Here is a 24,180-nt window from a genome sequence, read left to right as displayed (position 1 = left end):
CTTAGAACAACAAACTGGCCAAATCACGCCTTCTTCATGCCAGACTCCTCTTGTTCCACAGGCCTAAAGCGGAAGTCGTAATGTAACCCTCTCTCGCTGACTCCGTTAGGATTTGCTCTTGAAAAAAGTGAGCCAGTTTGCGGCCTACCATAAGCAGCAGAGGGGGGTTAGAAATTTGGGAAAACCCTTTTTTTTTTTTCTTGGACTGCTGACGCGTCCACCGGCTGAAGCTAGGTGCTGGTGCTGGAGCACCGTGGCAGCTTCCACCATGTTACTTCACTTTCTAGTTTTCGGGGCCTTGGTTTCCCAGGCCGAATGTTACTTTTCGGAGGAAATGTATCCGGAGGAGTCGAAGATGCAGCCTCCCACGGTGGTCATCGCTATCCTGGCCAGGAACACCGCTCACTCCCTGCCGTACTACCTCGGAGCTCTGGAGAGACTCAACTACCCCAAAGATCGCATCTCTGTTTGGTGGGTTTTTTTCCTGCATGCGCTGCCAGGCTGTTTGTAGAGGGGCTTCTCTCTGTCTTTATCCGACTATTGCGGCCGTTCAAAAGGTCAATGGCATTTAAATGAGTTTGTGGAAGCAGCAGCAGCAGCAGCAGCGTCCTACCCCTCCCCGCTCCCTCTGTGCCTTTCAGTCCAGGCTGCCCCTCTCTCCGCCACATTCATCTCCTACTGTGGTTTGCATAATTTATTTTTCTGTAGAATTTGTTCCGACTGATATGCTTTTTTAACAGTTAAAACAAATATCCAACCTATTAAAACCCATAAACTGGATAGTCCTCTGTAGGGTACCTTCGTTTATGCATCATAAAATGACTCTGATCTCATGTAAAATCCATTCTGCTTCATTTAAAGTGTGATTTGATCAACTTGGACCTAAGAAGAAAGATTTGTTGCTAGGTTGTCTGTACACAATAGAGCCGTGGCAATCTAATATGTGATATGACACGATCTATGGCAAAAAATAAATAAATAAATGATGTAGTGACATTGAACATGTGATATTTAGGCTTATTTTCTGTAGCCTAGTGGTATTGTAGGTGGTGTGTTCAAAGCAGTGTGTGTGTGTGTGTGTGCAGGATGTTGAAGTACACTTTCCTCGTGGAAAAACAAATCCTCTGTCACAGCATATGACATTTTTACATCACAATATCATGATAAAGTACATTTTCAAAAAAAAAAGAAATAAGTTGAGTAGTTGTTAATGATACATTTAGAGTGTCTGTTTTCAGCTAATCCAGCAAATTACATACCTGACCAATTTAAAGTACTCATTAAAACACAAATCATATACAAATTCAGTATTGCAATAGCTAACTGATTTAAATTTAGGCCCCAAATGACCCTCTTTAGGCTACCTAGATATGTTGTGGTGGACGTATTCTCTTTTAAAGAAAGCTTTCTATCAGAGGGAACAGAGGTCCAAAGCACATTACATAGGAATACCATATGCAGCAACTGCAGGCTGTGCCACTGAATCAAGAATGTTCTTAGATATGTACAAGATAAGAAAAATAGTTACGCAATCACATAGATGGGACTACTAATTAGTTGTTTGTCTTAAAGATTTGTTTGGAATTCATTTTCCCTCCATTAAACCAGCATTTGCAGCATCAGTTCCTCAGTCAGCGATCTTAAAACCTGCTGTCTCTGTGCTCCTCAGGGCGGCCACGGATCACAATGCAGATAACACCACAGCCATACTCAAAGAGTGGCTTACTGTCATGCAGCAGTTGTACCATTACGTTGAGTGGAGACCAATGGATCAGCCCATGTAAGTCCAAATAAATGAATGCAAGCAATCCTCCTGTCCTGATTCTATAAGTCATCGATAGGTTCTTCTTGTTTCTCTATTTTGTGCCTCCCTGTCCCCCTCTCTCCCCCATCCTCCTACCTGTAACGTGGAAATGGATCCCACCGTGCCTTTTTAAAGAATGTATCAGTTCCTCAAATGAAGCTTGAGCAGAGAGGAGGCTTGTTGGAAGAGTTATCCTTTGCGTAAGTCTTTTCAGAACCTGCGTGTGACGTATAAAAGAGGCGCAGCGCACAGATTGAATATACAAACCGCGGCTAATTGACGTTGCCTTAAAATGACGGCTCCAAAGCACCGGTTTCCTCGACTCCTCGATTCCTCGAATCCGTGTGTCTCGTCCTCACCTCCTCTGCACGCATCTCAGGTGACACAGAGAGGACCCGAGGAATCAAGGATGTACAAAGTGAGAAATGACAAAAGGGAAGTTTGTATTTCTAAGCAAATCTTACGAGACACCACACTCTGTCTTTTTGTCCAATGCACCCTGAGAGTTTGTTAACTCACCTTTTTATAGACTCCAAGTCGGTAGTGCACCTATTAGTCAAAATGGATTCACTGTGTGCCCAAAGGTAATACTCATTTTCACTTTGCATAATGAGGAATGATGCAGCAGGCCTCTGCGTGTCCATAGTTCTTAAAGTGAAAATCCGACATAAAATCATCCCAGGGTGGTTTTCGGCAAATACACTCCATGTAATGGAGCCATCGAGACAATTTTTTTCGTGTAACAACTATTTCCGGAGATATCCTGGGGAGTTGCTAACAGTCGCTAACAGACAAATGCGGCTAACACTGATTAGCATGGGGCTGCATTGGGGAATGCATTAAGATGTTAACCACAAATACTGCTCATGATAACACCAAACCTCTGCAGTAGCATGATAAGAATCCTTACACATTAACCGAAGCACCAACAACGTAGTTAGTAAACCCGGAGTTTATTTAAGAGTATTTTGAAAGACTTACCAACTGGCCTCTTCTCTCATAGTAAAGTCCATTCAAGTCGATCACCAAATGCAATCCAAAAGAAAGGAGTCCATTGATGCTTCGGTGTGTAAGGACTCTTATCGTGCTACTGCAGAGGTTTGGTGTTATCTTGAGCAGTAATAGTGGTTAAAAAAGCCGCTTTAATGCGTTCACCGTGCTGCCCCAAGCTAATTAGTGTTAACCGTATTCGGCTGTTAACGACTCTCCGGAATTTCTCCGTCAATAGTTGTCACACAAAAAAAATTGTCACCATGGCTTATTTGATGAGTGTATTTGCGGAAAAAGACACTGGAATGTTTTTACAGCGAAATTACACTTTAACTGTGAGGACATCTGTCTTAGTTGAAGAGGCCATGATTGGAAAATATTCATGTGAAAGCAAATCCACTGACAGTCACTGAACTCTACAAACTGTCAGTCTAGCTGCATTTTAAGCTGTGCATAGACATATATACAGGGTTAACCATAAATACAACTAGAAACCATAGGTGTAAATGATGGGATCAGAGGAAATCAGTACAACAAGATACTTTAATGTCCCTATTATTTCTCTCGCTCTTAGGTCCTATGCAGGAGAGTTGGGTCCTAAGCATTGGCCCAACAGCAGATATGAGTATGTGATGAAGCTGAAGCAGGCAGCGCTCAACTTCGCCAGAAAACGCTGGGCCGATTACATCCTGGTACATAATACGTTCATTTTTTTCTTGACAGCAGACAGCATTTCATATCAGCTGCTTCACTTGATTTATCTGATGAGATTTAGTCCCTCTTTGCTATTTCATCCAAGAAAAAGTTTTGGCAAGATTTTTTTCACTCGCCTATTTTTCTCTCTTTCCTTTGTCTCCTTTGTGTCTCAGTACATCGACACAGATAATATCCTCACCAACCCAGAAACTCTCAACCTGATGATAGCAGAGAACAAGTCAATCATTGCTCCCATGCTAGACTCTCAGGGAGCGTACTCCAACTACTGGTGCGGTATCACTCCACAGGTGAGTGTGAACTTGATAGTGATCAATCACTGGAAGGGAACACATGGGGAAAAAAATATGTGAGGGAAAAGTCAGTTTAAAGAGACAGGTGCTAAGACGTAGTGTTTCAGACAGACGGTTTGAGAAATATAAAGTGTTATTTTTTTACATTTAAAAATGTTCTAGTTGAAAAGTAGGAACCTGAAAATGAGCATAATATGGGACCTTTAATCCGTCTCTTTCTCAGGGATATTATCGGCGAACAGCAGAGTATTTCCCCACCCGTCACCGTCACAGGCTTGGCTGTTTCCCTGTGCCCATGGTCCACTCCACCCTACTGCTGGATTTAAGGAAAGAAGGCATGAAGAAACTGGCCTTCTTTCCTCCTCATAAGGACTACTCGTGGCCCTACGACGACATTATCGTGTTCGCCTTCTCCTGCCGGGCTGCAGGTTGGTTAGCATATTTTGTGGTTTTGTTAAATAGAAAACAAAAATAAGGTTTATTTAAGTAAAATAACTGTACTTTACTATAGATTAGAATGAGAGGGGAAAACATTGGATGTTATACAGTTAATATCTCATTCATTCATTTATTGATCGATTCATCTTTGGTTGCTACTCAGAGGTCCAGATGTACCTGTGTAACAAGGAGCGCTACGGCTACCTGAACGTCCCAGCCAAACCTCAGCACACTTTGGAAGATGATCGCCTCAATTTTGTCCATGTCCAACTTGAGTCTCTGAGTAAGAACAGAGTCTATTCACTATTAATATTAATAAAGACAATTACTGATAGATTTACTATTCTTTGTGTGTCCACCAAGTTCATCATGTTGTGTTGGTTCAGTTTTGTTCAAGTTATGTACTTCTCTTCTAACTTGTGTTCCCTCTTTGTCACAGTTGATGGTCCTCCAATGAAGCCCTCAAAATATGTCCACATGTTCCCCAAACAGAGAGACCTCATGGGCTTTGATGAGGTAAGAGACACCCCACTGTTTTAGGAACACAGTCATTTCTGATATATTAATATACTATTTGCATTGTGCATATACATTTTTTTTCAACCAACATGGAGTTCTCAGAAAAAAACATTGCTAAAATTAGAACAAGACAAATTATTTGGGTAAATTATACCTATTTACTCAGATTTTGAATGGTGTTAATCTAAATCCTGTTCTTCTGTCTGTTTATGCCTTGACTATCTTGATATCAGCTATTAATTGTATTTTTAAATTCACTCTCAGTGGGCTATGAAATACCTAGAGCGTAAAGGAATATTTTCTCAGCATGAAAAGAAATCTGAAGAAATTGAATTTAAGAAAGTACAGACTTGTGTACAGAAGTCAAAGATGGGAGTTAATGATAAGATTTGTAGTTCACGGAGTTAAATAACCGCTTGTCCCCGTCTCCTCAGATATATCTGATTAATCTTCGACGGCGTCCTGATCGTAGAGACCGGATGTTGTTCTCTCTGAATGAGCTGGAGATTGACGTCAAGGTGGTGGATGCTGTGGATGGAAAGTGAGTACACTCTCAGGGAAAGACTGAATAAACGGTATCAAAATCCCTAAACTGGCTCAGATAGAAGGTGTGTTTTTAGTGCATCTATGAGAAACAGAGAAAAATCAATACTGAAACGGAAGATACTGACGGAAAATGTAAAATGTCTGCTTCTGTTTACTTTTGTTGGCCTTCTCAAGAGATGGAACCATTTGTTTGTTCAGGTCATAGTTAATTTCTTAACTTTTGTGAAAAATTTAAATGAAATACATTTATGACTGAAAAAAATATGTTTTTAGTATACTGTAGTGTTTATTGTTACTGTAAATATGCACAACATTTCAAAGGTAGTCCTAAGTCCAAGGTCCTTTATAATGCTGATTTTAAGATTCATACTTGTATTTTGGATTTCTACTAGAACATGTTTGCTTTTATGTTTAAAAAGACCTTTTTTCCCTCATACTGGCTGTCTGAATAAGCCTATATACAGTACAGACCAAAAGTTTGGACACACCTTTCTCATTCAATGACTTTCCTTTCTTAACATGACTATTGACATTGTAGATTCACACTGAAGGCATCAAAACTATGAATTAACACATGTGGAAATATAAACTTAACAAAAAAGTGTAAAAAAATCTCTGATTACTGCTTTGCACACACTCTGCAATTCTCTTGATGAGCTTCAAGTGGTTGTCACCTGAAATGGTTTTCACTTCACAGGTGTGCCCTGTCAGGTTCAATAAGTGGGATTTCTTGCCTTTATAAATGGGGTCGGGACCATCAGTTGTGTTGTGCAGAAGACAGGTGGATACACAGCTGATAGTCCCACTGAATAGACTGTTAGAATTTGTATTATGGCAAGAAAAAAACAGCTAAGTAAAGAAAAATGAGTGGCCGTCATTACTTTAAGAAATGAAGGTCAGTCAATCTGAAAAATTGGGAAAACTCTGAAAGTGCATCTACAATTTTCGTAGTCATGAAAATGAAGGAAACTCTTTTGAAGGTGTGTCCAAAATTTGGTCTGTACTGTGTGTATGTGTGTATCTATATATATATATGGTATTAACAGTATTTATATAGCACCCCGACTTGCCCTATAATAAAAAAAGACATGGCAATCTCACTTTATACTATATGGGACGTTTAAAAAAATGTGCATTAAAGTCATCTGTGAAAAATCTGGGAATATAATAACGTAACACCTTTGTGTGCGTGTGCAGTGCTCTGAACAGCAGTGACATTAAGATTCTGGGTGTCGACCTGCTGCCAGGCTACTATGACCCGTTCTCTGGACGCACCCTAACCAAAGGAGAGGTGGGCTGCTTCCTCAGCCACTTCTTCATCTGGAAAGAGGTGAGAGGACACACGCCTTTTGCATAAAGTCTTTATTGGTATGACTGACTGAGAACAGAGAACTATGCAGAGATCCATTCAGGTCATATGATCAAGAGGACTAATGGTGGTTGGTCTGTTTTTTTTTTTTATTGTATCAAATCTGTACAATACAGAACCTTCCAAATATTTTGCAAATGATAACATTTTAAGTATAGATAAAACATAACTAGATAAAAAATTGAAGACTGAAATTTAAATTACTAAGCTCCAATTTTGCAATATAGATAACAGAATTGTGATTCAGCTATATAACTACCTGCATATTTTGCAATCTCTTTCTTTGCCATTTAAAAAAGTATCTATTTTATTTTATTTGTGCATACACAGAAGACTGCATACAATCTAGATAATGGAAAAACAAAATTGAAGAAAAAAACAAATGATAACAAAAAAGGAAAGAAAATATGAAAAAAATAAAACTATGACTCAGAACTCTGTTTTCCTTAACCATCATTGCACCACATGTTTTTTCCATCTTGTCCTCAGATGGTGGACTTACAGATGGACAAGGCTCTGGTGCTTGAAGACGACGTTCGTTTCCAAGCCAACTTCAAACGCAGAGTCCTCAGGCTGATGGAAGAGGTGGAGCAGGTGGAGCTGGACTGGGACATCATGTAAGAAAGATATTTTTTCATTGTTGCAGTTCTCTAAGGTGTGTGTGTGTGTGTGTGTGTGTGTGTGTGTGTGTGTGTGTGTGTGTGTGTGTGTGTGTGTGTGTGTGTGTGTGTGTGTGTGTGTGTGTGTGTGTGTGTGTGTGTGTGTGTGTGTGTGTGTGTGTGTGTGTGTGTGTGTGTGTGTGTGTGTGTGTGTGTGTGTGTGTGTGTGTGTGTGTGTGTGTGTGTGTGTGTGTGTGTGTGTGTGTGTGTGTGTGTGTGTGTGTGTGTGTGTGTGTGTGTGTGTCTTAGATTATTGAAACACATGTTTTTAATTGAAATCATACAGAAATGATTAAACAAATCTTCAGACACACAATGAAAGCACTTTGAAAGTATCCATTAGCAGGAAGACGGGAAATGTACCAGCATCTTTTTGAATTGGGCTGGCCTTGACTTTCTGACAATGGTTACACATATGTTGAACAAATGCTGCAAAAATTATATCCAACAACAGATTTCAGGACTCAGATGTTTTGGACATTGCGTAATTTCTTCTTCTTTGTGTTCTTCTTCTCATTGTGGCTTGACGTTGCTGCAGATACTTGGGCAGGAAGCAGGTGAATCCCGGAAAGGAGGAGGCGGTGGAGAATGTTCATAACTTGGTAATGGCCGACTACTCGTACTGGACTCTGTCCTACGCCATCTCCCTGCAGGGAGCCCAAAAACTGCTTAATGCTGAGCCACTGTCCAAGATGCTTCCTGTCGATGAATTCCTCCCCATCATGTATGACAAACATCCCAAGTATGTATGACGACAGCACTAGATTCACCAGCAAAGATGTAATAAGGGCTACTTATTTATGCAAGCCTAATACTTTGCTTGTTTTAATCTTTGATCTTGATGAATTTTGTTGAAGTTATATAGCTTTTGTATCAATTTCGTCACTCTTCAGCCTCCCTCTGCTGCCAGACCTATACATATAAAACTGAACTGCTAAAAAAAACAACCCATAAAAACAGTCGCCTTAACTTGTTTATATATAATATATTTAGCCTGCTTTTTTGTTGGAGTTGGTAGACCGAAGAACTAAACGGAAGTCTGCTGTTTGCTTCTCTGAAGGAGAGTAGAAGAAAGTCGATTTTGGCCATTATCTCTATTTTTGTCAATTTAATATGTAGTGCTTGTCGTAATGAATTAGAACACCACGTTTCAAAGTAGTTCTTAAATCTTTCTGAACATTTTTCTCTTTATGATGTGCAGGTTTCATGGCAACTCTCTCTGGGAATGATTGTCTGGATTTCTTTAGGCAGAGTGTGGTTGCCAGATAGACTGGAACAGCCAGAGGAGATTCAGATGTGTTTTTGGCAGACTTGTGCTTTTGTAAAATTAACGTTTTTATCGCGTTTTTGTGGTCCAGACTGAAATATCCCTGCAACTATTGAATGGGATGCAATGCGATTTTGTTGTGCCCCAAGAATGATACCCAATTACTTCGTTGACCCCGCTTTTTCATGAATTTTTGTACCTGCCATAGACTGCTATATACAGATTTACAACACATCTTCACTTCCTCCCACTGTAAAGTGCAGCCTGCAGACACTGCCGTCTTGTAATTTTGCAGCAAGAGTCAGCGCAGTAGTGATCACAGCTGATCAGCCCCATTTTTATAGCATTAAATAATCACCTAAAACCAAACGTTTGAGAAATGAATCGGTGTGATAAGAACCATCTAGAATGATAGTTTGGGTAGCATGAATTTATTTTAAATTTAGGGAGGAGGTGGTGTTTATGACCTTTACTGCTGGCAGTCACCAGGGGGCGATGTAGATGTTTTGGCTTCACTTTTGGGGAACTGCCAAGCCGTCCTACTTTTATATAAAGTCAATATACAACATACATGTGCCCCTAAGGGTGAATTTTAATAACTTTGGGGGCCCCTTAACTTTTTTTTTGTTTCATCATCACATGTTTGTCCAATCTGTAAAACTAATGACATTCCCAGTAGACACTTCTGTATTTCTTGTTTAGTGCTAATTAGCAAATGTGTTAGCATGCTTAGACGCTAAACTAAGATGGTGAGCATAGTAAACCTTATACCTGCCAAACTTTAGCATGTTAGCATTGTCATTGTAACATGTTAGCATTCCAACAGCATTGCGTTTTTCTCAAAGCAGCTGCTAGTATCGCTGTAGACTCTAGTTTACTTACTACTTATTACTACTTAGTTTAATTAAACAACATTTACGTCCTCCCACCAGTCCAAAGATCGGTCCACTGCTCTTCTTTGTGTTCTGACAATAACTCCTCCTCTATCCCACAAACCCATTATTAACTCACGTTAGATGGCTGTTGATGTAATTTGTGCTTGTGGTTTCTTATAAAACATTGTGACATCCATTTTGGCTGCATTTATATGCAACGCTGAGCCTTGTCTTCCAGACATTAGCCCTAACCTAGTTTCCTCCACCCAATACTATTATGATTGTTTTAGAAATACATAGCCGGACCATACTCCAGCGCTGACACAGTGCTGTGGAGATAGGGCGGGCTATGCAAGACTAGCCCTAACCAACTGAATTTTCCCATCATACCACAGTTATGATCTAATAGAGTAACTGAGACACATATTGGGCGCTGACTGTGAGACATGAAATGCATCTCGGCCTGAAGGGTCTATAAACCAGGAGGCTTGGCGGTGTCCGTGTGCTCCATCATGTGTGAAAACTGGCTTATAGCCAACCCACTTTCTCTATACTCTCTCTCACCTCTGTGATTCTAATTCGATATGCTTCACTAATCTTCTAAGAATGCACAATGACTGCACACAACACATCGGTCCTGCTGTCGCCCTTCATGCTAAGAGTAACTGAACAGTGTTTGAAAATCAGCCTCCCTCTCCATCTCTTATTTAATTAGTGTATTCCAAATAAATCACAGCATATCACAATGAGTTGTAGTGGTGAAAAAAAACAAGTCTTTGATGCTGTTTTCTTTATTATTATTATTATTATTATTATTATTATTATTATTATTATTATTATTATTATTATTATAATTGTATGTGTTAAAGTCTCAAATAAATAATCTCAATAATCTCCATCACTGTTCTCTCTCTGCAGTGAGGACTACATGTCCCATTTCCCCAACAGAAACTTACAAGCCTTTAGTACACGCCCCCTTCTGGTCCAGCCGTGTCACTACGCAGGTGATCCAGAGTGGGTGAGCGACACGGAGACGTCGACTCTGTGGGACGACGACGATGTACGCACGGATTGGAGGGGTTCCCAAAAGACCCTGAAAGGGGCTGCGCAGGCACCCGGCATGCTCTCAGCTGCCTACAAGGATGAACTTTAGGGCTGAGGAGCAGTCGTCTATGTGGACAACCTGCAGGTCAAGAGGCCACAAGGTCAGAGAGACAGATGCTGAGGAGAGAACGTGTTCCCAGACTTTATTTCAGTCCACTGTGTCACGCCACTGATACGCTCAGTGTCATTTAAACTGGACTCTTCAACGCATGTCAGCAAGTGTATGGCACAAGAGGATTTTTTGAGAGGGAAACATTATAAGGGATTGTTTCAATTGAAGATGTTTGTAAAAACATTTTTAAAAAACTTTATTCAGTCATTTTTAATATGATGAGAGTTTACACAGATTGTATGGCTGATTGCAACAGCATTTTTGTTTGAATGTATGCTTGTGATGGTTTGCGTGCTTATGATGATTGCATGTTTATAATGCTAACTACATAACTTTAAAAAGGACCCCGAAGAAGCGGCTTTAAAAGAACTTTTATCTGTTAATCTGTTGAGCGCTGAGTGAGGCTCCAGTAGGTGCACTGTTTATAACTCCTGGCAAGTCTGGACAAAAGTCTTGTTATTGCTATAATTTCTTTTTTTTGTTGTTGTTAGTACAGTATATCTGTCCATTTCTCCATTTCTGCACGTATTTCACCGGGACATTTGTACGCTTCTTACATTTGTATTTAACACTGACCGTAATCATTAATTTCATTGCTTCACTAACAGTTTCAATGCCGATGGACCTCAAGTATTTTGTTAGTGTAACTTACATATTGAATGTTTGCATTTCAACAATTTAAGCATCTTTTAATTTGTTTAAATGTATATATTAAGTCAGTAATGAAATGGCATAGACTCATTAGACTACCTTCTCCTTTATGGCCGGATTTGAATATGTTTTACATTTCACATTAAGCCACAAAAATTGGATTTGAAGTTCAGAGTTTGTAGAATATGTATTCCCAGTTCTACCACCACACATTTTAATAGTTTTTGGAGGTTTTAAACTGTATTTCTATAGACATACTAATTATATAATATATTATTTTTGAAATGCCAAAATATGTTTACTACAAACAAGTAGAATCTTATTCCAAAGTATATTAAATAGTAGTTAACATGATCAAAACCTTAAAAATGTTTCATATCATTTCAATTAATTCAACAAAATCAGAAACAAGTGCCTATATGTGGTTTCAGGCTATTTGAATTGACAGTATATATTCCTGAGCACTATAATACTGCATAATTAGACAAGACATGGGAAAAGTTTGTTTATTCATGTAAGGCGACTAGTTTATATAATATCGTTTGACAGTCAATTTTGTCTGCATAAAATCAATGCAGCGTGTTGATATGAGAACTTCATTTGTTGGCAGTTTAACTTTGGTACACTTGGTGTTCAGCATTCCCTGCAGGTTCTGCCCCTTTTTGGAGAAGAACCCAGCTATTTTTGTGTGCTACATCTTGTGTTAAAGGTGTACACGTGTAGCACAAGTCTGTGAAAGCCACATTAAAACACAGTCTTTAATAACCTTTCTGTAGCATCACTGCGATCCTTAAATCTAGGAACGCTTTGACACTTTGTCTGAACAGTTTTGCAATGCAAGTAACTGATGTTGTACTTCTGACGACCATGTGGATTTAAATTACGATAATCAAGTTACACTACACTTAGATAACATTTACATTACATTTATCTTCATAAGCATTTATGATGGTCTGATTTCACGGGTTCATTTTCTATCTGATATTATGAGTGTTGCTTTTTCTTCATGTGTCTTAATTTATTTGTTGAGTCTTCCTTAATGTGGTCGATGGATGAGTCTCATGACATGATGTAAAGCAAACAAAGTGCAATCTCTCTCTCTCTGTCTTTGAGTAGTATATTTATATTTAGTTGTTATAATACAGGATGTTAAATCAAATGTGTTTTTACATGTTTTTTCATTGTCTGATTGTGGTTATGCATTTTTTTAATTGGTTAATAAACTGTCAGTCAACAGATGAGTATTTAAGTATATGGTTATTTGAAAAGAGTATGACCAGATGTTGCACTGACAAAAATACACCACAAGAGGGTATTGTTTTTTAGTTTTTACCATGCATGGTACTTCCTTACTCTTTGGAAATACAGGTGCAGATTTCCATATTTGTGAATGGAATTTATGCTCTAAATGTCATTGCTGCAGTAAATGTATACTGTAACTTTAACTCAAAATAGCAGGTTTGCCTGTCAAGGTGTAACATGAGCATAGCACACATACTTGCCCGTTTGTGTGTGTGTGTGCTAATGCTGTGCTGCGCATTATTACTAGTTATTCAACCAGATGAATCACTTTCAGACGTCCAGCAGAACACAGATAAAACGGAGGCATAGGCTGCAGTTCCTAGATTAAGCTGTCTCCTGCTCAAGGCTGTATAAACTGGAAAGAACCTCCTCTCACAGGAGGTTTCCTAAACTCAGCGCTTTATTGGCTGCTGACTTGGAGGTGGGGATTCATGAGGTCATCTTGGCAGGCACAGCAACTGCATATGGTTCACGGCTCCAGAGCATAAGGTTTCATAACTAAGTCAGGGCTGTTGCTGGTTTTAAAACCTCTTCTCACTTTTATTCCCCCTCTGCGTGATTACCAAAAATAGCATGTGTCCCAATGCTTCACATACACACAGTTTTTATAAGTTACATCTGATGCAGATCTGAGGTTCTACTTCTGTTTATCTGGACCCTCTCTTTTGCATTTCTCCTTTGACAGTGTTTTTGAGCAGAACCTTCTCATGAAGGATTTACATCATGCCATGTGAATAGTGACCTGGATTTAACTCCAGATCTATGAGTAACCTTCTAGAAAGCCTTAGCTATTTGGTTTACCCCACTGAGGCTCAACCTCGGTCCCCTGAGGCAGATCAGATGGTAGCATGCATGCACGCATGCCCTATAAAATGGCAAAGCAACCGTCTGTTCCCATCTGACCTTAGCAACTGACGATAGGCTTTGTTTTTGGCAAATACTAGGAGAAGTTAGGCAAAGACTTTTATGGATGTGATATGCTCCCAGCTTCGAGTCCCAAAGCCTAACCAAACAACTCCAAACTTGAAGCTCAACGTAACTTGAATGTTCGAAGCCAAACGGGATAGTTCCCCTACAGATGTCACACCAAGAATGTGTGAGACATACAACCAGACATCATATTCCTGAGATACGACAACACTAAGACCCATAAAAACAATTGGCAATAGTTGCCGGGGCCTACAAAGGATAACAGAAGGTAAATGTCAATATAAAGAAAGACAGAAGAAAAACAAACCATATTTTATTTATATAACTATACTGCTGCAAGTTGTAGCTCCATATGTCACACATATTTTATCTTTTTGCTGACTACCTCTACATAAATGCCACGGTTTATGACATTTAAAAGTATTTTGCACCTTAATTTCTCACTGTCTGCAATTGATTTGCAGTGTCATTTAACTCGGCAAAAATTGGTCGGTTCTGCATTGACGTGAATATACATTTTTTTCACATGATGTTTCAGCCATATCACACAAATACACAATTACACAAGGACAGGACGGGACAAAATTATATAAATAGGGGTACCATAACAAAACAATAAAGACATTAAAGAAAAACATTGAAGGCTTTACAAACTGCAATTGTTTTCAGTTCTTGTAATGTTTGAATATAAAGTCCAATTTCAATTTTAAATATCTATATGTGTGGATTATTTTTTTTTAGTCCATTTGCATTTGTAAAGGAATCATTTCCCATATAAAACAAATAGGTTCAGAAAAAAACAGTGTTTGTGTTTTTTTACAATCAAAGTCATTCTTGTCATAAAAAATACAACACCTTTTTATAATTGAATCGAAATATTTGAATACAAAGACAATAAATATGCATATCTGAGTGTACAGCATGCTTGAGTAACTGCCAACAGCAAGGGAGGGGTCAGGACAGACGGGAACTACAACTGTGCTGCTGCTGCTCACATATATGTGACAGCTCCTGGACTGCTGCTGCTGCCCTGCCGCACTTTAAAACGCCGTCTGTCTCTGGAACACACAAGTATTCGGCCATTTTTCGCGACACCAATCCTGTCTTCCTGCAAACTGTTTGTTTTTCCACCTATTTTAAAAGCTCACATCGAGGGTGAATTTTCCCTGGAAGGTCTGTGACAGGCGGAACCGAGTGTAAGTGTACATGTGGGGAAGCCGAACTTCTCTTGTGCAACACAGTTATGATTCAGAGTACGGTTGAACTTGGAGGTTTCTGTTAACGTTTGCATTTAACGCTTGTGATCACGTGCAGCGTTTATGCCACGTTGCCGCTGGCAGCTGCACAGGCTGTTGTTGTTATTTTGGGACGCGGTGTTTACATGTAGTGCATGCAGCCCAGTCAATGTGCAGGTCCTGTTCTGCGCGTTTATTTGTTAGTGTTTTAACTTCGAGTCGCCGACACAGTTGTGAGCATGCAATCAAAACGTTGCAGTGCACAAGAGGCGCAGGACCAAGCGGTGTGTGCTGTTTATGCTGAGCTTACTACTTACTACAGGCTCATAGGTTCCACTTTATGTCCAGTGTATGCTCTAAACTATTTCAAATGTGCAAATCACCAGTAAATGCCACACTGAAATAGTGTGTGAAAGTTGAATAACCCGATCTGTAATAAACTATCTGGTTCAGTGCCTATTTAAATTAAGCTTGCATGCAGAGCAGGAGCAGGGTTGGCTTCTAAGATGACTGAGCTCAATTATGTCTCAAAAGTTTTTGCAGCATTTTTTTTCAATTGATGATTTGAGTGTTAAGTTAACCATTTTTGACCACTTGATAAAAAACTAAAATACCATATTATGACAACAAGGTCTTTAGGAACACCTTAGACAATAAATTATGTGAGTTGGAGTCTCAGCTGTTCCTCAGATCCAATTTATGCAGTCTTAAGACTGTTTAGTGACCCCCAGTATGCAGCAATATTCAAATACACCATAGTAGAATAGGTGGAAATAACACATTTGTACTCAGTGTGAAAAAACGTAATGGGATTAGCATAATAAAGGGGGCATATATGTAAAGGAGAGATGTGTGTACCCATAGCACCCATTTTCAGTCAGTTATTTTGAGGTCAGAGATAAAGTGACCCGTTTGAAAAGGCCTTGCCAGTATTTCCCTTTCCAAAATTTAGCCTAACTTTAGAGCGTTATTTATCTCCTTTCCCATTTCAAACAATACCAACATCCTAACTCTAGCTCTAAAACAGAGTTACAGCCTTTTTAAAGATGTAATGTATGCCTAGATCTAAAATATTTACCATGGTCAGGGCGGCTAGAGGGTCCAGACTTAATATTACGCGGGCACTGACCCCCCTTGTTCAACAGTATTGGAGGTTGCACAACTTTGAAGTACAGCAAGGCCCATGGATAAATGAGCCCTTGCGTGGAGACGGTTAAAGTCCACAGTTATCATTCAGTAACAGGTTTAAACCCACTTTTTTATTGAGAAAGATTATTATCAGATATTGTACTTGACTTTTTGTTACGGTGCGGTTCACATAAATAATTCTCAATATAATGTTCCTATTGAAACTGAGGCACCTTATTACCTTATTACCTTTTGTATAGATAAGTTTCCATTGTGAACCTTTATCTTCATAGACGAATTCCGTTAACAGTTCTGTAGCAATGATTGCAATCAGCTGCAGATTTTTAACCTTGGTTATAGAAATCTAGGACACTAAAAGACATGATCAAACAGGATCTCAACCCTGTTTTACCCAACTTCATGGCATCTGTCATAACGCCATGAAGTTTCAAAAAGTGTTTTTGTAGATAACTTCGATAACCATGACTTTACTCTAACCTTGATTATTCTGCACAGCAGGCCTATTGTCAACATATGTTTCTGCAGCATCACTCTGTCTCTCTGTGTTCTCTGACCGACAACAGGGGCCATGGCCTTCCTTGGGTGTGCAGTTCGGCGAGTGGTGTCGGCAGTGCGGCCTCCTCTCTCTCCCTTGTGCCGGACAACTGCCCGGTCCTATAGCTCGGAGCCCACCAAGGAAAAAAGCGTTCCCTATGAGAAGACACTGAAACAAGAGGGTGGAACATCCTCTGGACCCACTAAACCTTTACCCAGGTTAGCTTTGTGGATGGATTATATGCTGTTTAAGTGGCTGTTGACTTCCAGTATTTTTCACAATTGAAGACCAGCTTTTGCTTAAATTCTTACGTCATGAAAAGATGATTTAGCAAAAAGAATACAACATAGGTGGTTAAGTTAATAGAACTCCAGCCTGAGCAGATTGTATAGATTGTAGGTGCTGTATTGGTCACTTTTGATTGTGAGTTTTTAAAACTATGTAAAACAATCTTCTTAATAATAGGAATAGCAATAGGTTGATCTTTTTAAATATACAACTTGACACCACGCTCATATCTTTCCATTAAATTTGAAGCTACAGCCATTACCTAGTTAGCTTAGCTTAGTATAGAGACTGGAAGAGGAGGGAAATAGCTAGCCTGTCGTAATCTCCCAGAAGAAAAAACTTTTTATATTTTTTTATTTATTGTCCGTCAACTTTGTTACCTCCAGTCAGAGTGAGGCTAGCTTTTTGCCTATGCTAAGCTAAGCCAAGCTAATCGGCTGCAGGCTTTATCTCCATTTTAAGGGGACATACATGAGTGTGGTATCAATCTTCTCGTCTAACTCTCGACAATAAAGCAAATATTTATGTTACCCAAAATGTCAAACAGTTCCTTCAAGTAACGGAAAGTAGTTTTCATTTTCGACTTGTTTTGATTCAGTGAATGGTGTCATTGGTTTGAGTTTCAAGTGGTGTCGTCCTTATTCCACTTTCAAAGTCATGTTTTCAGTTCACATGTTCAGTCATCTGCCATCTGCCTTAGGTCAGCGGATGTGGTGGTGATCGGAGGAGGCAGTCTGGGCTGTCAGACCATCTACCACCTGGCTAAAATGGGGATGAACAATGTAGTTCTGCTGGAGAGAGACAGACTCACTGCTGGCACAACCTGGCACACTGCAGGTAACAAACCCTGTAGATTATGGACAGATGACAGGAGGACTTATTAAGTGCACTGTTGCTGATTCTGTTTAAACCCTCCATCCTCACTCTTAACTTACCTGCCCACAGTATTTTCTTTCTCCTATATGTCAAGTCTTGATAAAGTCCACCGACTCATTTTATAATCGCTTTGTAACCCTCTAAATGTGCCTTTTTTTCCAAGGCCTTTTGTGGCAACTTCGTCCCAGTGATGTTGAGGTAGAGCTCTTGGCTCACACCAGGAATGTGATCAGTAAAGACCTGGAGGAGGAGACGGGTCTCCACACGGGCTGGATCCAAAATGGAGGACTCTTCATTGCCTCCAACAAGCAGAGGCTGGACGAGTACAAGCGCCTCATGTCGGTAAGAATCGAGATGGCTTAGTTATTGGCCACTGTGAGGAAAACATTGTTGCATTGATATGTAAAATAATTCTGGGTTACAACATTTGTGTAGTGGATATGGGAGCATTTATTAATACCAAAATATTTAACGATAATTACCCCAAATTATGAATCACACACGCACTGGTATTAAAAGTGAAGGAGAGTGATGGTACTTCGGTTTATCAGAAATGATGAGTTTCATATTAAATACCATAAATCATATGTTATTTAAACATAATGATATAATCATTCCTGACCTCAAAGTCCCACCCATTTGGGTATAAATATGAAACATGATAGGCATAATTATAATCTATTTACATAATTTGAAGGTTGCTAACATAATATTTCCTATACACACAACTCACATGATCCAGTTCTTTATAAATTAAAGGTTTATTGAACTAATAACTACAGCACTTAACTAAATAAATGAAAAATAAAGGATGAATATATGAGTACAGGGATTAATGACTGAATGAGTACAATGAACACAATGATGAACCATTTATTTGATTTGATGTATTCAATTGTATCACACATGTCTTACACACAGGAACAGTAATCAAATCTAATGGAGGATAAAAACACAATAAAGTCCAGCACTTATTTCCATTGTGGTCCTCAACACAAAGCATCAGGACCAGACAAACAGACAAGACAAGATGAGACACTCCTAAATAAAAGCAGACCATGTGTATACCAGTAAAATCAGTGACTGATATCTTTGATGTTTTGGCAACCAGCCTATGGGGTAGGGAGAGTTTATTAAGTACCAGTGTGAAGGAATTCAATAATACTTTCGTTTACCCTATTTTTCGGATTAAAAGTCGCTCCGGAGTATAAGTCTCACCAGCCGAAAATGCATAGTAAAGAAGGAAAAAAACATATATAAGTCGCACTAGAGTATAAGTCGCATTTTTTGGGGAAATTTATTTGATAAAATCCAACACCAAGAATAGACATTTCATCTTGAAAGACAATTTAAAATAAAAATAGAATAGAGAACAACAGGCTGAATAAGTGTACGTTATATGACGCATAAACAACGAACTGAGAACGTGCCTGGTATGTTAAGGTAACATATTACGGTAAGAGTCATTCAAATAACTATAACATATATCTTCTTCCTCTGTGTCACTTCTGAACAACTCCAACGGTAGACAATGCGCCGCTTAGCTCAAGCATTAGCAGGTAGCATCTTTTTTTTCAAAATGCACTTCTGCCATGATCCGCCTCACCGAATTTTGATTGGTTGACGTGTGTGTGTGACGATATATGCTGATATACGCCTAGTCTCTTACGTGACTGAGATAAATAATAGCCCGGGCTATTATTTAATATTTTACGGTATTGTGTTAATAATTTCACACATAAGTCGCTCCAGAGTATAAGTCGCACCCCTGGCCAAACTATGAAAAAAAACTGCGACTTATAATCTGAAAAATACGGTAAATCTAATGCTTAATTCTAGCTATAGCATCATCAGCTCATGATGGAGCACAGGGAGAATACTTCACCTTATTTCACCTGAAACTTCTGATGGACAGATAAGAAGTTGCTCTGCAGGGCTTGGCATTTGCAGTTCCCATGCAATTACGACACGATCTCATATCATGATTACACTTGAATCAAGTTTCTCCACATATCTGCCTCTCCGCAAAATCCTCCCGCTCAGATGCTTCGCTCACATGCTCTGGATGAGAGTCCAATTCCAGGCGTTCAGTAGTGTTGGCTAGCACCACATTGCTTGCATTCTCAGAATTTGTAAAAATCGTGTATGTTTGTGCGGTGTGTGTGGTATTGTATGTGTGTGCAGTCTTTCAAGAATGGTCAAATAGTTCCCGGTGAATATCACATGTACATAAATGCCATAACAGCTACTCTCGCATCAAGCATTTGTGCTATGAGGAAAAAGTGTCTATGTAGGAATTGTTTTATATTGTACTGCGATCCTTCCAACATGTTTCTAAAAGAAATACTGATTGTTAATTAGTTAGGGGGGCTGTAATAGTAAAGTAATAGCTCATAAATAGTTGTATAATTGAGGTAATGACCCTTGTTGTCACAATGACCAAAGAATAATACCTGATGGACACGTAATGTGCGCGTACACCACAGGCTCTCTCTAAATTAGCAGCTTTCTTGGAATTGCATATTAATGGAGTGAAATGGACTTTTAAGGCTCCGGGGCTTTAAAATGCAGAGTGAATGTTGTGAGGCATCAGGATCAGAAATGTTTTTTTTTGCCAAGTATGTTGCGCATTCAAGGAATTTGATGCAAAAAAAAATACCCAGTGAAAACGTATAGACATAATTTAAGACATACTGTAATAAGACATAATATAAAATAAAAACAAGAAAAGAAAAGAAAAAATACGAGTTATATGTTATAACAGTGTTAATGTGTACCGTTATGCAGAATGGAAAGCTCACAGTGAGTACAAAAAAATGTGCAAGAGGGAACACACATGACCAGGGGAAATGCTCAGTTTACCTTGATTGTGTGCTCAAGGTTCAAAGTTCACAAGTTCACTTCATCTAACACAGGAGTTCCTAAACCTTTTGTGCACAGCCTCCCTTTTTGGAGATAACAATGTTTTCAAGCACCCCCTCCTCATTACTCACACTTGTACTGGTGAAACCAAGGGTGAGATACGCCTTATTTTCTTGTTATTGTTTCGGTGGTTGTGACGTTTGGGGAAGATTCATGGTCTGCCTTACGTGTACCTAGAAGTCCTTTCACAAACTTGCCAATGCTTTGCTAGCAGTTCAGAACCATGCATCATTTATATTTAGCCTCGAGCCCCGCCTCCCTGCTTTTATAACTCCAGGACCCCCCCTAGGGGTCGCGCCCCCCAAGTTTTGGAACCTGACCTAACCAGTGCATGTGGTGAAACTGTGTCCAGCCATGAAAATGCAATAAAATTGTTCATCAGATCAACGATCCTCAGTTAAAAACGTTATTAATGATATTTTACTAGTAAGTCACGTCCACTTGCACATGCTTCAGGAATAAATTGTTCTCATTTGGACTACATCATCTTTGAATGAAAAAATACCTGTCAGACGAGACCATGACCAGTAAAACATGTTATCTCCCCTCGTTTCTAGCTGGGTAAAGTTTATGGTATCGAATCCCATGTCCTGTCCCCTGCTGAGACCAAAGACCTGTATCCTCTGATGAACGTCGATGATCTGTATGGAACCCTGTATGTACCAAAAGATGGCACCATGGACCCAGCAGGCACCTGTACCACCTTGACCAGAGCTGCCACCGCCAGGGGAGCCACGGTAATGTGCGCTGCTCTGGCTGACTGGTGCTTTTCTTGTCTGTCCAGCAGTACACACAGTGTTTCGTTCTACTCATGGATATACATCATATCTTGCAGTGGATGTACATATTTGTGAGTGCAGTCTCATCAAACAAATAAAAATCAAGTTATTCTTTGTAGCTAGCTTAGATTTTTAGAAGTGGGGTTGTATGAGGTACTTAGCCATAATTCATTTATTACGGACAGTAGATGACAGTCCACATGCCCTCACTTTGGAGAAGCAGGCAGGAGGACAAGCACGGCAGCTACATAGTGTGCTGTTCTGGATGGGGGCAGCAGCAAAACATATTTCAGCCACCTAAAAAAATCTTGTGTACGCTATATTTACAATATTTTTACTGCTACCTTGTCGTTAGACAGACCTTTCCAACGGGGAATAGTAAATCCTTCAACACTGCAAATCACTTCAAAAGAAAATAGAAAAATAATAAGTAAATACTTGAATGAACGTTTCTGTTTTTTGGTAGTTCAGAATATCTCAATATACCTTTTGCATGTATGTTTTAAAATATTCTACTTAGCAAAACATTCTGCTTTTCTGCCTGCCACCTCAACTACTTTTTGTGTGATGAAACGCAGTAAATACGGTGTAAAAATAGCACCTTTATCTGGACAAGAGAATCCAGGGTAGATAGCCATGTCCCAACCTTGTGGACAGCTAAACATTAATTTCTGTTTGAGCAAAGCAGGCTAAGCTCAGGTAGATCCAAAAATACTGTCCTAAGAATAAGTGCAAATGTACAGATCCTTTGTCATCACTTTATTTTTCTAAAACAATGATATAACAATCCCTAGATTACCGATTATTATTTAGTCTTACAATGCCAAAGCAACTTGTTTGTTTTGCTTTGATTGCTGTTACATGTAGAGAACCTAAGCAAACGTGCAATCTAGTGTGTTATTTGCTCTCAGATAACTATTTGGTGTTTATAGCATTTTCCATAAATGTTCTATCTAGTAATGTATGAGGAATTATGAATAGGATTATGAAGTACAGCAAAATTGTGTCAACAGAGAGTGGTTGATGAAGTAGATTGAACCCCTACAGCTGTCACAGCAGTGTTGGAGAACGTTAGGTCACACAGATATTGAAAAGGTCTCTTTATAATAATAGTACAATTTACTGTACAACTGCTCTGTTCATTACAAATAGGGACTCTGGCCTGGGTGGAGCAGGGCATATACATTATCTCCATGTTGCATATGAATGACTCCACACTGTCCTCTTTAAATCAGGTGGTCGAGAACTGCCCTGTGACAGGTATCCAAGTACGGGAAGATGACTTTGGTGTGAAGAGGGTCAAGGCAGTGGAGACCCCTCATGGGACCATTGAGACGCCTTGTGTTGTAAACTGTGCAGGTGAGATTGAGACCGGATCAGCTAACTCATCATCCCAAAGACATCAAACTCACATAAATATCTTTTCGGTTTGAGATTGAATCCAAGCATCTCCCTGCTGCTGCAAATATATCACGTAAAAGTGATTTGATGAATGATGCAAAATAAGCAGTTTGGTGATTTTTTACAGGTGTTTTTGCCCAAATTGCATTAATCTATATAGAGAGGTGGTATTTTATGATTTTGTCTCTGTGTGTTACATGCAGGTGTGTGGGCCACCAAGCTTGGGGAAATGGCTGGAGTCAGGGTGCCTCTTGTCGCGATGCATCATGCCTATGTGGTGACAGAGAGAATTGAAGGCATACAGGTAGGACCTCCTCTTGGCCATATCAGAACACCTTGGCTGTGACATGATATATCGAAAAAAATAAAATTAACCATTGGCCTACTGTGCTGTAAGCCCTGATAGCATGTCGTAATGATTGGCATCATGTCCTGTGAGAAGAAGCTGACCTGTGCAGCAAAGGTGTGTCTGAAAATGATCGTATTGTTATCAATACAAGGCACTAAGGAAAGCTCCTGATGATAATAGTGCTAGTTTATATCCTCTATAATACAGACCTGTGTCCAAGGGGATTTCTTTTAAATCATCAGTGCTACTTGTGTTTGTGTTTCAGTATGGGGTTATTGTATTTTGTAGTATCTGTAGAGTGTGTTTCATTAATTCAGAGGGTTACAATGGGATTATAAAATGAGTATCAATGTTTTAAATTCTATACATGATTTATTTTCTCTCAATATGTGACTTCTAGATACTCACACCATATTCGTGACAATCCTTAAAATAAACAGATTCATTGATTTCCATATATTTTATTAATACAATAGTAGTAACAAATGGAAGAGATGAGTTAACTGGACAGTTACATTTGACAACATATTTCCCAGAATTGAAAAGAACCAACACAAAAAGAAACAAAAGTTGGCCACAGACATGTTTACGTCCATTACATTTCCCCATCCCATACGTTCAGCTATGTCACAGCCCAGTCTCACTAAGTTGTTGCAGGCCATGCTAATGTGAAGAATTAAAGTTTTAAATTTCAGATTATTGATTTTTCTGCATCCATTTTTTTGCGATGCACCAAGAATAGATTTTGTTCCCCCGCCCACAGCACACTGTGTCTTTGTAGTCTGTGTAGATTTAGCTTTAATTTCCTGTTTTCCGTCTTGGTGAAACACACAGCCTTTCTGTAACATAACATGTTTTATAATATCTGCATAGCTTCCTTTTTCAAAATAAGGGGAGTTAATTGTTAAATGAACTAGTGCTAGTGGCAGAGGGATCATAAGTAACTATGATACCTGATTGTAAATGTAATGGTACAATGCCTTTATTTCCATGTGACAATTATAGTAAAATGAAGAAGTCATACGTTACAGTGTACAACATGATTTATAATGTGCTACTGAGGCATCCTCATA

General features: G+C 39.2%; 2 protein-coding genes across 3 annotated transcripts in view; both read left to right on the top strand.

The window, feature by feature from the left end:
* Positions 1-202: 202 nt before the first annotated feature.
* On the top strand, positions 203-12,570 carry cercam (cerebral endothelial cell adhesion molecule). Its single transcript, XM_083929251.1, has 12 exons — positions 203-471; positions 1,670-1,780; positions 3,369-3,486; positions 3,664-3,798; positions 4,025-4,229; positions 4,403-4,522; positions 4,679-4,755; positions 5,193-5,299; positions 6,502-6,634; positions 7,163-7,290; positions 7,871-8,074; positions 10,393-12,570. Exons 1-12 carry the CDS (start codon positions 269-271, stop codon positions 10,625-10,627), a joined length of 1,776 nt encoding a protein of 591 aa, XP_083785377.1. The 5' UTR covers positions 203-268; the 3' UTR covers positions 10,628-12,570.
* Positions 12,571-14,584: 2,014 nt separating this feature from the next.
* The window catches only part of sardh (sarcosine dehydrogenase), a 44,562-nt gene continuing 34,966 nt past the window's right edge, over positions 14,585-24,180 (top strand). The window contains exons 1-7 of one of the 2 annotated variants that reach the window (XM_083929302.1): positions 14,585-14,769; positions 16,521-16,710; positions 17,481-17,617; positions 17,820-17,998; positions 21,136-21,315; positions 22,593-22,716; positions 22,962-23,062. In XM_083929302.1, coding sequence (XP_083785428.1) covers positions 16,526-16,710; positions 17,481-17,617; positions 17,820-17,998; positions 21,136-21,315; positions 22,593-22,716; positions 22,962-23,062 — 906 coding nt within the window. In that variant the 5' untranslated portion in view covers positions 14,585-14,769; positions 16,521-16,525. Of the gene's footprint in view, positions 14,770-14,974; positions 15,093-16,520; positions 16,711-17,480; positions 17,618-17,819; positions 17,999-21,135; positions 21,316-22,592; positions 22,717-22,961; positions 23,063-24,180 lie in introns of those variants that run through there. The other variant, XM_083929301.1, reaches the window with a different exon arrangement.

This window comes from Echiichthys vipera, assembly GCF_963691815.1.
Source record: "Echiichthys vipera genome assembly, chromosome: 16".
In the NCBI taxonomy this organism is placed as follows: Eukaryota; Metazoa; Chordata; class Actinopteri; order Perciformes; family Trachinidae; genus Echiichthys; species Echiichthys vipera.
Note: the sequence above shows the minus strand (reverse complement) of the source record. Positions and strands in the feature narration are given on the sequence as shown.

Bases quoted from the DNA above. Each gene is read 5' to 3' on its own strand.
- cercam (XM_083929251.1), top strand. From the start codon at position 269: ATGTTACTTCACTTTCTAGTTTTCGGGGCCTTGGTTTCCCAGGCCGAA. The intron at 1,781-3,368 runs GTAAGTCCAAAT...TCTCGCTCTTAG, and splicing joins AGACCAATGGATCAGCCCAT to GTCCTATGCAGGAGAGTTGG. The intron at 6,635-7,162 runs GTGAGAGGACAC...TCTTGTCCTCAG, and splicing joins ACTTCTTCATCTGGAAAGAG to ATGGTGGACTTACAGATGGA.